The sequence below is a fragment of the Molossus molossus genome, unplaced genomic scaffold, assembly GCF_014108415.1.
Source record: "Molossus molossus isolate mMolMol1 unplaced genomic scaffold, mMolMol1.p scaffold_m16_p_10, whole genome shotgun sequence".
NCBI lineage: Eukaryota > Metazoa > Chordata > Mammalia > Chiroptera > Molossidae > Molossus > Molossus molossus.
Window position 1 is genome coordinate 78301353 of NW_023425345.1, and position 15611 is coordinate 78316963.

The following is a 15611-nucleotide window of genomic DNA, read 5'->3' on the forward strand; positions in this document are numbered from 1 at the left end:
AATCATGAGATCTCTTAGGTGACACTGTCAATTAAAAGTCTCCCCTCTGCACCCCCGCAATCCACTCCCCCCCTTCTGATTCCCTGGGGAAGGGCAATTGAGACTGTGACAAACCTCCTAGCCAGGATCTCTCTAAGGATAATTTGGCCAGGCTAAGTGCCCCACGTTCATTAGATAAGACTCAAATTACATGAGCAAGGCTTGCAACCCACCACTTCAGGGGTTTTCAAATTATTTACCTGCTATCTCTGTTTTTTTGTTGGGAGAAAATGATTTCTTGCTCCAAGGCAAACTACACCCACAAATTAGGGCAGTGGTTCCCTCTCGAGTCCTATAAAGGGGGAGACCAAGATCGCAGGCTGGCAAGTTGCATCTCAGCTAAGGACTAGCTTCTTACCCCAGCTCTCGGGCCTTTCAAGCATGAGCCGCCAGCTCACCTCCAAGTCAGGAGCTGCCCCCAAGGGGGGCTTCAGCGGCTGCTCTGCAGTGCTCTCCGCGGGCAGCTCACCCTCCTACCGGGCAGGGGGCAAAGGGCTCAGCGGGGGCTTCGGCAGTCGGAGCCTCTACAGCCTGGGGGGCTCCCGGAGCATCTCGTTCAACTTGACCAGTGGCGGCGGGTGGACAGGGGGCTATGGGTTTGGCCGGGGCCGGGTCAGCGGTTTTGCTGGCAGCATGTTTGGCAGTGTGGCCCTGGGGCCCGTGTGCCCCCCTGTGTGCCCTCCAGGGGGCATCCCTCAGGTTACTGTCAACAAGAGCCTCCTGGCCCCCCTCAACGTGGAGCTGGACCCCGAGATCCAGAAAGTGCGCGCCCAGGAGCGGGAGCAGATCAAGACTCTGAACAATAAGTTCGCCTCCTTCATCGATAAGGTGGGACTTTCTGGAGAAAGCTGAGCATAGAGTCCCTTCCTTCTTCCTCCTCACTCCCCTTGGGGGCTCCCTGTCTGAGGCAGAGGAAGGCAGGCCACCTCCCAGGGTGCAGACACAGCCGAGGACAATGAAGGAGGAGCTGGACAAACCTTGCACATCTGACTGAGAGACCAGGGTGGCCAGAGGGGTGGGGATAGCTAGACAGCTTCGTCTAAAAGGTCTCCTGGAGTCATGAGTTGAGAAGTAGGAGAGTGATGGCGTGTGAAACCAGAGCCAGAGAGAGGAGAGGCCCACGGGAGCCTAGGATGTCTAGTGTGCCGTGAGGCTCAGCTGCTCCTCTCATGGAGCCCAGACCAGCTCAGGCTCTGGTCAGAAGACAGACTCAGCCTGTAGCACATCCAAACTAGAGGGCGAGGCACGTGGGGACCAGCAGTGCCCTGAGCTGGCAGCATCAGCGTCACCTTGGTGCTCATTGGAATGCATACGGCCAGGCCTCGTGCCTGTGGAGCCACAAGCTCTGGGTCGGGCCTGAGAAGGAGCATTTCTAACAGCCCCAGGGTGCTGCTGTTGCACACTCAAGTCTGACAACCGCTGACGAGCAAAGGGGTAGGAGCATCTTGGGACGGAGACTTCCTGAGCTTCAGGGAGTAGGGGAATTCCCAAAGGTGAGGGGTGGCGGGGGGTCAAGCCTGAGTAGGAGTTTGCCAGGCGGAGGTGGGGAAGGCAATTTAGGGAGAGGGAGCAGTCACCTGCCCCGCGGAGGACTGTTTGGAGAGCAGGACACGGGTGTCAGGGGAATGTGGAAGAGGGGCTGGGCATACTGGGCAGAGCCTAAGAAGGATTTGGATTTGACTCTGTAGGTGGTGTGGATCCACCAGAGGGTTTTCTGCAAGGGAATGGCATGATCGTTACAGGCTGCCACTTGAGAATGCTGGGGGATGCTCTGAGGTCATAGAGAGTTAGACAGGAAGCAACATAGCAGGGGCCGAGCATCGACCTTGGCTGTGCTGGCAAAGGTGATGATGAAGGAGACAGAGTAGGCAGAGCACAGGCCAGGCCGCTCGCCTGAGCAGAGCCACCCAGAAGCATGAAGGCCCGTACAGGACAGTTCACATATCTAAGGACTTCCTCAGAGCACTGGCTCAGGCTGACCCCGGCATTGGTCCAGGCAGGTTTGGATGGGTGCAGAGGAGAGAGATCTTGACTAGAGGGAAATGAGGATGTTGAGGCCCCTCCTGATCGGAGCTGCTCCCAGGAAGAGACCTTCTCAGTCAGAAAAAGGGTCGGGCAGGTTGGGGCACGAGGCTTACCCTTTAAGTGAATGCAGCGTAACGGAACACAGGGAACGAAATTCCACAGCCTCTCCCCAGGACTGAGTGTCTGCTGATCTGGGTTCCAGGTGCGGTTCCTGGAGCAGCAGAACCAGGTGCTGGAGACCAAGTGGGAGCTGCTGCAGCAGCTGGACCTGAACAACTGCAAGAAGAACCTGGAGCCCGTGTACGAGAGCTACATCAGCTCCCTGCGGAAGCAGCTGGAGACGCTGTCGGGGGACAGGGTGAGGCTGGACTCGGAGCTGAGGAACATGCGGGACGTGGTGGAGGACTACAAGAAGAGGTGAGCAGGGATCCTGCACCCAGGCCGACCATCTCCTTGGCTGGGCTTTCCCAGCCAGCACTGGGGCATTTTCCTCTGGCCTTGGGAGCACTGAGCTTAGGTGGGAGTGACCCCTCCTGAGCTCTTCTGCTGGGTAAGATGAGGGCAAGCCGGGCAGGGGAGGGCCAGCCTCTTGGAAAGTGGCAGGACTGTCCTGACAGGTGACCACCTCCTGGGCATGTTCTCTACTCTCCCCAATCGAGAGAGCTCAAGTGTGCCTACCCCCAGCCTCTCGGTTCCTGAGCTCACTCAGTTTGCTTCTAAGTTGCAAGGAAGCTCCCTGGCACGGCAGGGAGCTGGGATTTCTGTTGGGCTTTCTTTCTCATTTCCCACAGGTCCTGGGCATTTGGGCCATGCTTCTTCTTCCTTTCCCAGGGGACAGTTTAGGCAGCCATGGGACTCATGCTTGGGGGTGAGGTGGAGTTATTGATAGGGGTATCAGATAGTGGGGTGACACAAGAATCATGGCCAAAAGGGACAGCGACATGTTCCTGTGATTTGGACACTGAGTAGGAGGAGGGAGAACCTATTCACTCTCCAGGCAGCAGAAGAAATTCAGACCCCACACCATTCGGTCACCTGGCCTGGGAGGACATAGCTTCAAACCCTGCCCACAGTGCTGAACAAATAGTCTTAGTGTGTTTTGGACAGATTTGCAAAAATGTACAATAATACCTATTTAAAAATACGTAACACAGGCATTTCCTTACACACACACACACACACACACACACACCCCTTGCTCATTGTGACAATTTTCCTACAGGTATGAGGAGGAAATAAACAAGCGCACAACTGCTGAGAATGAATTTGTGGTGCTTAAAAAGGTGAGGAGGGGTGTGTACCCCTCATCACCCAGGGAGTGGAATGTGGTGGGTGAGGGAAGTGACATCAGAGATGAGACAGAGGTCTGTGCTCCCTACAAGGCAGATGGAGGAATTTGCTGCTTGGGACATGTTGAACACCTTGATGTTTATCTAGAACACATCACTTTGTCAGTACCTATGTTTGTGTAAATCGAAGGAGCCCAGACCTGGACAGTCCATCCCCAGGTCCTGCCCACTTTGGTTTTGGGACAAGGGACTACAGGTTTATCTCTCAACTTGGCCTGTCTCTGACAAATTGCCGTGGCCGCTCTGGGCTCTGACCACTGAATGGCAGACTGTGGGCGTGTGGGTGTGTATGGGGGAGGGCATGGGGCTCTTTCCCATACCTACTCATTGAGAAATGGAAGCAGTAAAAAGATCCAATTTTGGATGGGGTAAAGGAGTTACAGAGGCACCAGGATCTTGCTTAAGGTCTCACAGTGAGTCCTGTATGGAAGTCAGGCGCCTGTCCCCTGGGTCTTGACTCCATTCCCTGAGGCAGCTGGTCACAGAGTTGGAGCTGGGGTGACGGTCCCTAGGAGAACGCTGTGTGGCTGAAGAAGGGTGATGTCAGAGGTCTCTGGATTCCCTTAGGACGTGGATGCGGCTTACATGAGCAAGGTGGAGCTGCAGGCCAAGGTGGACGCCCTGGACGGAGAGATTAAATTCTTCAAGTGTCTGTATGAGGGGGTAAGGCTTCCCTACCCCCACTCCCTGCTCTCATTTCTGGGAGGACAAACGTGAATGGGCAGTTATTTACTCATCAGTAACGTTACGAGCCCAGGAGAGTCCGGCCCGTGGCTCAGTGGTTGAGCGTCAACCCATGAACTAAGAGGTCACCGGTTTGATTCCTGGTTAGGGCACATGCCCAGGTTGTGGGCCCAATCCCCAGTGGGGGCATGCAGGAGGCAGCCAATCCATGTTCTCTCTCATCGATGTTTCTATCTCTCTCTCCCTCTCCCTTCCTCTCTCTCTAAAATCAATAAAGAAAAAAAATAATAAATAAATAAATAAATAAATAAATAAATAAATAAATAAGAGCCCAGGAGATCTCCAGTATTTGGAGGCTGGGAGCTTTGTTGATCGAAGGCGAGAGTGACTTCTGTCCTCATGCTTCCCAGTGATGTGTGCTGTCAGTCCCAGCCTGGCCTCCGTCCAGCTCTCACATCCTCCAGGAGGTCGTGGGTCCTTAAGGGGCTCCCACTGACCCTGAGCAGAGCACACTCTCATTTTTGCCTATCTTCTCTCTGCCACTTGGGGAATTTCCTAGGGTCTTGGTCAGGAATCCCCAGGAATGGAGGTGGGAGTCCTCAATCCATTTCTGCTGCCTCTGTGACCATCTGGCTTCAAACCTCAACCTGTTGGCCAAGCATCTGTGGGCTCCTGTGTCTTTAGTGTCTCTTGTGTGGTGTTCAGGCTGTTTCCCCTCCACCTTCTCTGCTTGACACTCTCCACTCTCAGGTGACAGACATGTGGGATGTTTCCCACTTGGGCTGCTTCAAACCCACTCAACAGTTTTTAGGTGTGGTGTTGGAACCTCTGGGCTTGTGAGCTCCGTTTTTATAAGCTTTGGACAATGCAGCTGCAACTGTTTGGAAGGGTTTGGGGATTCCCCTGCTGGGATGGGGCCATCACCTTGGCACCTTTCTCTGCTCACCAAAGACATTTCATGCTCCTTGTTTCCCCTGCAGGAGATCGCTCAGATCCAGTCCCACATCAGTGACACATCTGTCATCCTGTCCATGGACAACAACCGGAACCTGGACCTGGACAGCATCATCGATGAGGTCCGGGCCCAGTACGAGGAGATCGCCCTGAAGAGCAAGGCCGAGGCTGAGGCCCTGTATCAGAACAAAGTGAGGCTGCACACCTCCCAGAGTTACATGTTCCAAGGCCTCTGGTCCAGTTCCATGACCCACCATGGCCCCCACACTGGCTGGGAGCAGGACCCTTTGCACAGCACTAGGGGAAGCCCAAAGGGAAGAAAAGACAAAGCTCTGTCCTTAGGATCCACTTAGACCACGGCGGCAATGGGAGGACACACACAGCTGAGTGTGAATGAATGTGGCAGAGTCATGAGCACAGGGAAGAAAGATTAGGGAACTAGGATCAGATGGGCAGGTCAGGAACTACTTCTGCAGACAGTTTTGAACTGAGTCTGGGAAGGAGCAAAACATGGGTAGTTAGCATCTCAACTTCCTTGTTAATTATAATAAATTAGGGGGTCTCTTCAGTGTGATCTGAGATTAGGTAACTCCTACCTTTTCATTCAAGTCCAACTCCAAGAATAAAGGGGGTGTTTGAGTCCCTTAGATCTTAACTCCTCTAATGGGTTGTGGGTGGGGAAATAATTCTTTAGATAAGGTGGTTTCTCAGATCTAGATGGCAACTTCCTAATTGTTCCTTGCTGTTTATCAGGCTCATTCTCAAGGGAAATCCACACTCTTGAGACCTTATCTTGTCCATCCCTCTGCTTCCTAGCTACCCTAGGGACAGAAAGATTTGGCCCGCAAGAGTGGGAAGAAGGGAGGCTTTCAAAGCTTGGGCGACATCACAGGCCGGGGCTTCTTGATAAAGGTTCCAACTCAAGTCTCCAGTCCCCGAATCCCTCTACATTTCTGCTGCAAGCCAGGATCAGGGATGGCCGTGCGGCTTACCACTCAGGAGACCGCTCGGTGTCAGAGTGGGGGAGTTAGTGCCTCTGTCTTAGTCAGTGTGGGAGGGCCCTCGTACTCACACAGCCTTGCAGAGAAGCACAGGAAAGCCATCAGTCCTGCCGTAGTGCTTTTTGTCCTAAGATTATCCCCAAAGATGAAACATGGGAGCATAGAGAGAAGACACTTACCTTCCAGAATCCCAGCACCTTTAAGAGGAATCCTAAATCTAGGGCCATGCTAGAGACAGATATGAGACAAATGGCAAGGCCAAGCACCTGGGGACAGAGACAGGCAATGCACAGCCACCAGAGGTCTGGATGCCATACATTTTTCTGTTTCCCTTAAGCCAAATTCTAGGGTAGAAATGGAATATTCTCTGTTGACTATCCAATGGATGACATCAAAGGCAGGAATAATTCCAAACTAGTAGATGACCTAAAATTCATGACTAGTTGTGTTGAGGTATAGCCAAATCTATCCCCACCACTCATACACACGTTCCTCTATGCCCAGCAAGTCTGATAGTAGGCTGGGGCCCAGCTGAACTGTGAAGGGAAGGAAGTCACAGAAAATATAGATGGGTAGCTCATTAGCTCTCTCTTTGGTTCGTTCATTCATTCATTCATTCATTCATTCATTCATCAATCATGCCTCTTTTGAACACCAGCCAGGTACTAGGTATTCAGAAATTAAAAAAAAAAAGGTCCCTTCCCTCCAGTCATTCAGAGTCTGATGCTAAAGACATGGAAACTTGTGATCACAGTACAGTGTGGTAAGACCTAAGGACTGGTGTGGCAGGGGCTATGGAGATAAAAGTGTACCCAACCAGGGATCAAGGAAGGCATTCTGCAGGAAGTGATTATGTACTGACTGAGTTGGAGCCTGCTAGGGAGCAAGGGACAATGGATAGGGACAGGATAGGTGGAGGGAGAGGTTCATGCAAAGACCCAGAGACTTTAGAGCATGTGGGACATTGAGGGACATGGAACTGTTTGGTACAGGTGGAAAGCCAGGTGAGTGATGGGCAGGATGAATGAGTCTAGAGAGGCTGGTGGATGCTAGATCTCAAAGCATCTTGATTCCATAATAGGAGTTTGAACTGACCTTGACTTTGAAGGGCTATAGGCAGAGGAGTACTACTTTTGGAATTGTGTGTTATAAAGTTTCAGCGTGGAGGGTATGGGACTTTCAACAGTCCCTATGGCCAAATCTAACCATCAGTGAGATCAACTGTGCTTAAGGAAAATAAATACAGCCAATAATTGAGTGGGAGGCTACTGATAGACCTGGTGAAGTTGGAGACCCCTACCCACCCCTGCCACACTCTCCAGGCAGAGACACAGTCTTCCAGGCCCTGAGGTAAGGCTTTGGCCCATCTCCCCTTAGTTCCAGGAACTCCAGCTGGCTGCTGGTCGGCATGGGGATGACCTCAAACACACCAAGAATGAGATCTCAGAGCTGACCCGGCTCATCCAAAGGCTGCGGTCAGAGATTGAGAGTGTGAAGAAGCAGGTGAGGGGCTTTAGGGGTTTCTGGCTCACTCCCAAGGGAGGGGTGAACTGCCCAATCACACACCCTCCCTCATGTTCCTTGTCCTTCTCTTGGTTCTCCATCGCAGAACCCCCTTCCTCAATGGAGGCCCTCCTCTCATCCCCCACACTTAACCCCCATCTGAAGTCAGGGAACAATTGGAAAGGTCTTTTCAGAAAGACAAGGGGCTGAGGATACTACCCATCCGGCCCCAGTTTGACAGACTCCAACACCATGGACACAGCTTTGCTCTAAGAAGTGGGGCAGGACAGAGGAGGGTCCAGCCACTGGGAGCAGATGGGGGTGAAGTGAGGCTTAGCGTGCCTTAGAACTCAGGGGGATGCTACCTCCTGGCTCTCAGTGCTCCAACCTGGAGACGGCCATCGCCGATGCCGAGCAGCGGGGCGACTGTGCCCTGAAGGACGCCCGGGCCAAGCTGGACGAGCTGGAGGCTGCCCTGCACCAGGCCAAGGAGGAGCTGGGCCGCATGCTGAGGGAGTACCAGGAGCTCATGAGCACAAAGCTGGCCTTGGACATCGAGATCGCCACCTACCGCAAGCTGCTGGAGGGCGAGGAGTGCAGGTGGGTGATGGGAGGGTCTTACAATGTTAGAGCTGGAAGAATTTTTGGAATCCCCTGACTCAGTTTCCCAGAATTTATGGGGCAGGCTGCTGGAGGGGTTGAGGATGCTTTTCAGGTCACCCACAAATATAGCCTCAAACAGCATACGATCAGATGAGACAGAGGTTGCCTGTATAGTTTTTCTCCTTTCAGTCTTCAGCGTGGTACTGCTCTGTCTCTAACACTGCCCCCACACTTGCAAATACCCCTATTAATAAGAAGAATAAATCCAGGTTCCACCTCTGGGCAGAGCACAACATCCAGCCAAAAAATTCTTTAATTGCTTAATTTTTATTATATTCATTTTGACTGCTACTGTTTTGTTCTTATTCGGTCAGGTAGTAGGTACTAGTTGTCTATTTATCCTGGTGATATAACACTTCCTTATAAGAGCAATGCATTTTTTTTGTTGTTATAAAAGGTAGAGTCGATGAAAAATACTAGCTATATAACACTATGACTTGCCCCTGGTCGTAGCAGCCCTCAGAGGGTGGTACATGAAGCACTGATACTTTAAAAGCTCTGTTCTAACTTAGCACTGTGTTATACACAAGACCCAAAGAGGATACGTTACTGGCCCTAAAATCATAGTTCGTCCAGTAGTGGCAGCTCCAGTGCTCAAATTTCCACATGTACTTATTCAGGCGGAAGCCTCTCAGGAACGGAAAAGTGGGCTAAGGAGAAACTTGGCAGGAGCTGTTGCTGCTGGGGGCTCCAACGTTTCAAGGTCACACATCTCTGAAGGGGGAGAGAAGACGGAGAGGGAGGTGCTCAGAGTCTCGCATGCGCAGTGCACCCCCCGACAGGAGCCGTGGGCGGAGGGTTTCAGGGGTGGTGAGGGTACCTCGGATTCCATGTGACGGTGAGTCGCCTTTGCTTTTCTCTCCGTGCAGGATGTCTGGAGAGTACACCAACTCTGTGAGCATTTGTGAGTATTTCACACCTCTGGGGAATATTTCTAGTCCATTAACAAACACAAAGTCAGTGGGTGCCTGCCACCAGGACCCCCCTGGAACAGCTGGGCTCTGCCTGGCAGAGGTCCACTGTCATACCCACCACCCTTGCCAAGACCTGCTGCTGCTTCTCCCATCGCAGCTGACCGTTCACATGGGCCCCTTCTCCAGAAATCTCTCCCAGACAGGGAGGGCGCTCAGCTTTCCCACTTGAGGGGAGCCGGGAGGCGGTGAGCAGGCAGAGTGTGGGACCCGGCACAGACCCTGCGCACGCCAGTTGTAGTGCTGGCCATATGGGGTTCAGCTCGCTCTCCTTCTAAGACAGGCCAGCAAAAAGCTCCCCTAAATCAACCAGTCAGGAAATTCTTTGGGGAAAAAAATTAAGACTGCATTCGAAAGTTAAGTGCATGACTAGCTTGGCACCATCTGTTCTTCAGGGATAGCCCTTGCTACTTCTGTTCACTCAGAGAAGGAGGAGCTGCCTGATTTGGGGGTCTTGTGGGATCTGGGCTGTTTCTCCTGGTGCTTGAGCTGCTCAGGAATTGAGTGTGTGTCATTAAACTCAAGTACCCGGTTGATATGAAGTATTTGCTTAAAGAGGAGACATTTAAGTTAGTTGGGACACACAGGTTGGAGAGGACTCAGGGCCACCCCTGTCCAGGGACACACACTTACCATCCCTCCCTCCCATCCCCTCAGCAGTCATCAGCAGCTCCACAGCCGGGACCCCGGGCACAGGGACTGGCTTCGGGTTCGGCGGTGCAGGCACCTATGGCTACCGGCCCAGCTCCGCTGGCTACGGCATACTGTCTGGAGGCTGCGTCGTTGGCACTGGAAATTGCAGCCCTCGCGGGGAGACCAAAACCAGGCTGGGGAGTGCAAGTGAATTCAAGGACCCCTCTGGGAAGACCTCAGCTCTGAGCTCACCCACCAAGAAAACCACAAGATAAAGAGAAAGATAGCTGTCTGCCTTGCCCTGGTTTCCTCTGGATTTCCTCCTCCAGGAAATTCCCCTGTCAGATTTCCTCTTGGTTTGCTTCGCCACCGGCATCTCCTCTCTTCTCTTTCTCTGCTTTTCTTAATGTAAAATCTGGATTCTAGCCCATCCTCTGCCTCTGTACCAAGAGACCTCTGAACTCAGCCTGCCCTTCCTGCATCCTTATCCTTGCTGAGGAAGGATTTTTCTCAAGGGTAACCCCCACCCTCCACGGCTCCTTCCATGTCCTAGTTGAGGGAGTTATTTGGCCACGTGCACCATGGGTACAGAAGATCGCAGGCCCACGGACAGACCTGTAAGAACTGTCTCCCGTGAGAACAACCCCACTCAGGGGAACATCTGGTTATACATCGTACCTCACGTGGTCCCTGCAGATTTTATAGCGGGGAGCACACTTGCAGGCTGGTTCTGTCAGTGAAGGGACTTGTGCTGTCAATATGTGGGTTCTTGTTCTTGTTCAGACCTTGCCTCCCTGCTCCCCACGTCTCACCAATAAACTTATAAAACTCATGCGGGAGCAGATGCTTCTCTCTCCTTAGGGAATCCTCATCTCAGGTCCCGTTTCTTCTACACGTGGAGGTCAGTGACCTGGAACCTGGGCATCTGAGGTCCAGGGTGCTCCGAAGAGTCCCCAAGTATCTTAGGTCTGAGTGAAAGAGATCCCCGCATAGCTGCCAGATCCCACCGTCACCTCCGCTGAATCTGGTGATACTCGGGACTCATCTCAGTCCCCCATCACCAGCAGGTGCGCTTTCTAAGTCACGCTTTCCTGAGACCAGCCCTCCAGTGAACGGGCAATCTTTAAGAACATTCGGATTATCAGCAAGGAGAGGGAGCCGATACTTGTGGCCAGATTTCAAACTGGTCAAGAGGTAGTAGAAGGTCAGTTCCAGAAGCCTGGGGCTCAAGTTATGACTGTTGTCCCAGGAAAGGCCAAAGGTAGATTCTCTTTAACACAATGACCAGTGTTCTCTGGGTCCTTGGTGATGTTTCAGTGGGTTGAGTATGGATGTGAATGTGTATGGGTCTGGGTTGTGTTTAAACACGGGGCCACTTCTGTTGCACACACCACTCAGCTCCCAAACATTCTCTGCTCAGAAGATTTCTCACAGGTCCCCAAGCCACGATGCTGCCATCAGGATGTAACAAGTTGCAAAGAGCAAGTGAGAGGTCAGCACTGTTCAGGCTGGGCTCACAGGGGCATCCGAATAGGATCACAGTGGGTCCAGAGAGTCCTAGACTTCAAGACAATAGCTTTGAATTTAGATTCAGACTCTGCGAGTAACGGGGGTGATGAGCACAGCTTCCCACCCGTTGGAGCCTCATTTCTTTAGCTATAAAATAGGCAGAAGAATACCCCCAGATTGTTGTTAGGCTAAAGGGAGACAATATGAGGCTGTCTGAGGAGGTCTGTGCAATGCCCGGTACAAGTTCATGCTTAATAAAGGTTATTGGAAATAGATTCTTGTCCTCAATCTTTTTGGTTTTAAAACTTGACTTTGGGAAAGGGAACCTTCGAACATTGTTGGTGGGATTATAAATTGGCGCAACCACTATGGAAAAAACAGTATGGAAATTCTTCAAAAAATTAAAAATAGAGCTGCCATATGATCCAGGAACTCCACTTCTGGGTATTTGTCTGAAGACAACATAGACACTAATTCGAAAAGATATATGCACCCCTACTTTCACTGCAGCAGTACCAGTGACAGCCAAGATGTGGAAGCCACCTAGGTGTCCATCAGTAGGTGAATGGATGAAGAAGACATGGTACACACACACACACACACACACACACACACACAGAGGAATATTATTCAGCAATAAAAAAGAATGAAATCTTGCCATTTGCGATAACATGAACTAACGATAAAGAGCACTGGCTACTAAGAGATATTTCTACCATCCCACTTCTACACTAGGATTCAGATAATTAGCCTTGACCGCCTCAACAGACAAATCCTGAAATCTCAGTGGCTTAACTTAATAAAAAAGAAGTTTATTGCTCAATCACTATTCAAGGCAGGTTGGGGAGCTCTCCTACATGCTTCTCCCAGTGGGTGTCTCAGGGACCTGGGCTCTTCTGTCTCGCAGCTCACACTGCATGACCCTTGGCCTGCAAAGCCACGGGAACAGTGGGAAAGAGAAGAGGAGGGAACCACAGGCCAACTGCCTCACCTTAGAAGTGACACATGTCAATACTCACGTTTAACTGGACAAAATTCCCCAATGAACCCCAAAGGAAGCTGGGAAGTGAGGAGGAGAGCCAGGACCCTCTGCCAGCACTGGCAATTTTAGGCACAACCTTCCTCAGTGCAGAGAACGACATCGGTCACCAGCCTGAGGATTCTTTCTCCCTTGGGCAATGCTGGGACGATGCTGGCTCGTGCTCTTGAGTTCAGGCAAACACCCTCCTTTTGGCTCTGACGATGGAAGCCTGGGCGTATTGCCACCTACCACACCAGACAGCACAGTGTGTTTATTGTACTTAAATCTCCTTCACGGCTTTAGATGTTGTCGTGTATGTTTGAATATGGGAAATTTAAGTTGATTTAATGGTGAAATAAAGATAACTTGCTCAGTGTTTCTTAAAGTATATATTCTTTTATTTCTGATGCTAGAACAGCCCTCTTCCTCTTTCTTCTCTAGTTTTTTTTTTTTTAACAATTGATTTATAAATATATGCTGTTAGAAAATTGAAAAATATTAGAAAGTAGAAAAGAAAGTAAATCTGATAAACCTGATTCACAATCCCACTTCCAGTCACTATGTATGGAAAACACTGAATTTGGCGACGCCTTTTGCCCAGCGATGCCCTTTGCCCAGCAGAAAGTACTAAGCATGTTCACGAATCTAAACAGTTTTGCAGTCACTTGTTTAACTTTCTTTTAACCTATCATGGAACCCACCCCTACACATTTTTCTACATGGTATGTAATAATTTCCCAAGAACTAGAGTTCCGGGGCAAAGAAGACCCAATATACAAGGCAACACATCTGCAAATCCTCGTACAGTGGTTTTCTCCACTCTCCATCGCTGAGCACTGCTGTCTGAAGGCTGCTTTCACCCAGAGCGGATGGCCGAGGCGTCGCCAGGGCCCGAGGTCACACAGCAAGCTGCTGCCAGGGGCCGGTGCAGTGACAGGCCTCCTCTCAGACTTCAGCACCTGTGATCGGCCCACACATAGAAACCAGATGTGTCACTCTGTCTCCTCGTTACCTGTGAGAAAGGTGAGCTGGGTTGAGGGTTGTGAGGAATTTCTGATTCATCCAGCTAGTCAGCCCTTCAGGGGAAGATAAGAAAAAGTCACCTTACCTGTTCCCTACCTGTGGGCAGAAGTGGTGTGGTCCCGACAAATGTGTCTCAGCTGCTCGGAAAGTTTCCAGAAAAAATAAAGAGACTTCAGAGGTTCCCTTTGATAACCAATCCTATGTAAGTTTAATTCTATTCTTACTTTTCTATTATCAATGACCAGAATTAATAAACTCTTTCTTGTGCTTGCAGAAAAAAAAAACAACTGGCTAAAATTAAGGGGAAAAAATCTCATGAAATAATAGAAAGCAGTTCAGCTGGTGTGGCTCAGTGGTTGAGTGTTGACCCATGCACCAAGAGGTCGCCGGTTCGATTCCTGGTCAGGACACATGCCCAGGTTGTGGGCCCGATCCCCAGCGGGGGGGCATGCAGGAGGCGGCCAATCGATATTTCTATCTCTCTCTCCCTCTCCCTTCCTCTCTCTCTAAAATCAAGAAAGGAAAAAAAATAATAATGGAAAGCATAATGTTGAGCTTCCTGAAGGGCCTGCTGGTCACCCAGGCTTCCTGACATTGCCCCTCCCCTCCTCAGATGAAATGGACTATAGCATCTCTTCTTAGACAGCACAGGGAATCCACCCTCTTTCCCACACAGGACACCCCAGACTCTTCTATCTGCTCATCTGTGGCTGGTGCCATCTCCATCACTCACTAATGCCCCCACAGCCTTGTTCCCCATGGAGTAAACACGTTGGTTGTTATTATGCTCTGTGATTGGTTCAGTGGAGGCTGTATCAGCCAATTACCCCCAGGAACCTGCTGGCTACTCCATGAGGGCCCCACAGAGAGCCCAGACTCCAGGGTATAACAAGGGCACAGCAATGAGCCGTGTCCTAAGCACCAGTCTGCTTCACATTCATTGTGAATGTCCCTGGTGCCAAGGCCTGGGCTGAGCAAGGGGGAAGCAGGGGAGAGGAGAACTAATCCAGAGGACCTGTCAATCTGACGGGGGAAATAGGACACGTACCTAGGACTCAGACTGAGAGGCAGAATGATGAAATAGAACCTCACTGGGGCTGTTTCTGAGAGAAGAATTGAAGGCAACTTAGGTTGGAGAAGAGGAAATTGGGTTAGATCAAAGAAGGCTACTCTTGCCCTGGCCAGTTTTGCTCAGTGGTTAGAGCGTCGGCCTGTGGTCCAGAGAAACCTAGGTTCGGTTCCCGCTAAGGGCATGTATCTCGGTTGCAGTTTGTCCCCGGCTCTGGGTGGTCGTGCGGGTGGCAGCCACTTGATGTGTCCCTTTTACATTGATGCTTCTCTCTCTCTCTCTCCCTCCCACTCTATCTGAACAAAAAATGTCCTCGGGTGAGGATGAAAAAAAAAAAAAAAAAGAAAGCTACTCTTGTGCTTACATGGAATGAAGTCCTGGAATCTGGATCTTAATTTCAGATCAGCAGAATCTTCCTCAGCCCTTCTTGGCCTTGTTCTTAATAGTTGGTCACATATTGATCCAGAATCAGAGACTCCAGGTCAGGAAATGTCCTGATCAGAGATTCCTTGTATTGGATGAATATTCCTCCTCTGTCATTAAAGAACACCCTCTTCCCTAAAACCCCCCTCAGGTGAGACCATCTTCCTAAAGCTTTCCCATGTCATCTCCCCAAGCCATCTTCTCCCCACCTTCCCAGCTAGGATCTCCCCATTCTTATTCCAGAAATGCTATTTTGGAGAAGCATTTCAGCCACGGCCCAAAGTCATGCCCCAGCACTTGTGACCAGGGCTCTCAGTGCCCTTAAGTCTGTCACTGTGTCCTGCCTCCCCCAACAGACTGAGAGTTCCTTGCAGATAGACCAGAAGTCATAACTCCTCCAGCTTCCTTCCCAGACTCGGGACCGAGCCATCCTCATCCAGAAGCTTAAGGAAGCAGCAGGGGACAGGCTACGAATGATTCACTGGAATCTTCTTGACCCCGGTCATGTCCTGTAGCAGAACCAGCCTGGACCTCTGCTTCCTCGAACCTCTCTCTTCCCCCACACACCAGAGTGGCCAGACCCGATGGAAGTTGCAGGGGAGATCTTGGCATTGATAACCCCAGTAATTGAAGGGCGGCAAGTGGAGATAAGGCAGCCAAATTATTATAATGCAGGAGGTGAGAGAGCAAATGCGGGGTTCTGGGCCATTTTATAGGGTATTTATTGGGAGTTCGGGGAGTAAG

At 51.0% G+C, this 15611-nt stretch overlaps 1 protein-coding gene across 1 annotated transcript; it reads left to right on the forward strand.

Moving 5' to 3' along the window:
• The first annotated feature begins 393 nt into the window (after positions 1 to 393).
• Positions 394 to 10097, forward strand: LOC118623531 (keratin, type II cytoskeletal 73). The gene is made up of 9 exons (XM_036251225.1): positions 394 to 867; positions 2267 to 2481; positions 3287 to 3347; positions 3981 to 4076; positions 5078 to 5242; positions 7430 to 7555; positions 7935 to 8155; positions 9088 to 9122; positions 9847 to 10097. The coding sequence occupies exons 1-9, from the start codon at positions 421 to 423 to the stop codon at positions 10095 to 10097; spliced, it is 1617 nt and encodes a 538-aa protein (XP_036107118.1). The 5' UTR covers positions 394 to 420.
• Positions 10098 to 15611: the final 5514 nt, after the last annotated feature.

Excerpts from the sequence above, each read along its gene's own strand:
- LOC118623531 (XM_036251225.1), top strand. The coding sequence starts at position 421 with ATGAGCCGCCAGCTCACCTCCAAGTCAGGAGCTGCCCCCAAGGGGGGC. Across the intron at positions 868-2,266 it reads TCGCCTCCTTCATCGATAAG|GTGCGGTTCCTGGAGCAGCA; the intron begins GTGGGACTTTCT and ends TCTGGGTTCCAG. Across the intron at positions 9,123-9,846 it reads CACCAACTCTGTGAGCATTT|CAGTCATCAGCAGCTCCACA; the intron begins GTGAGTATTTCA and ends CCATCCCCTCAG.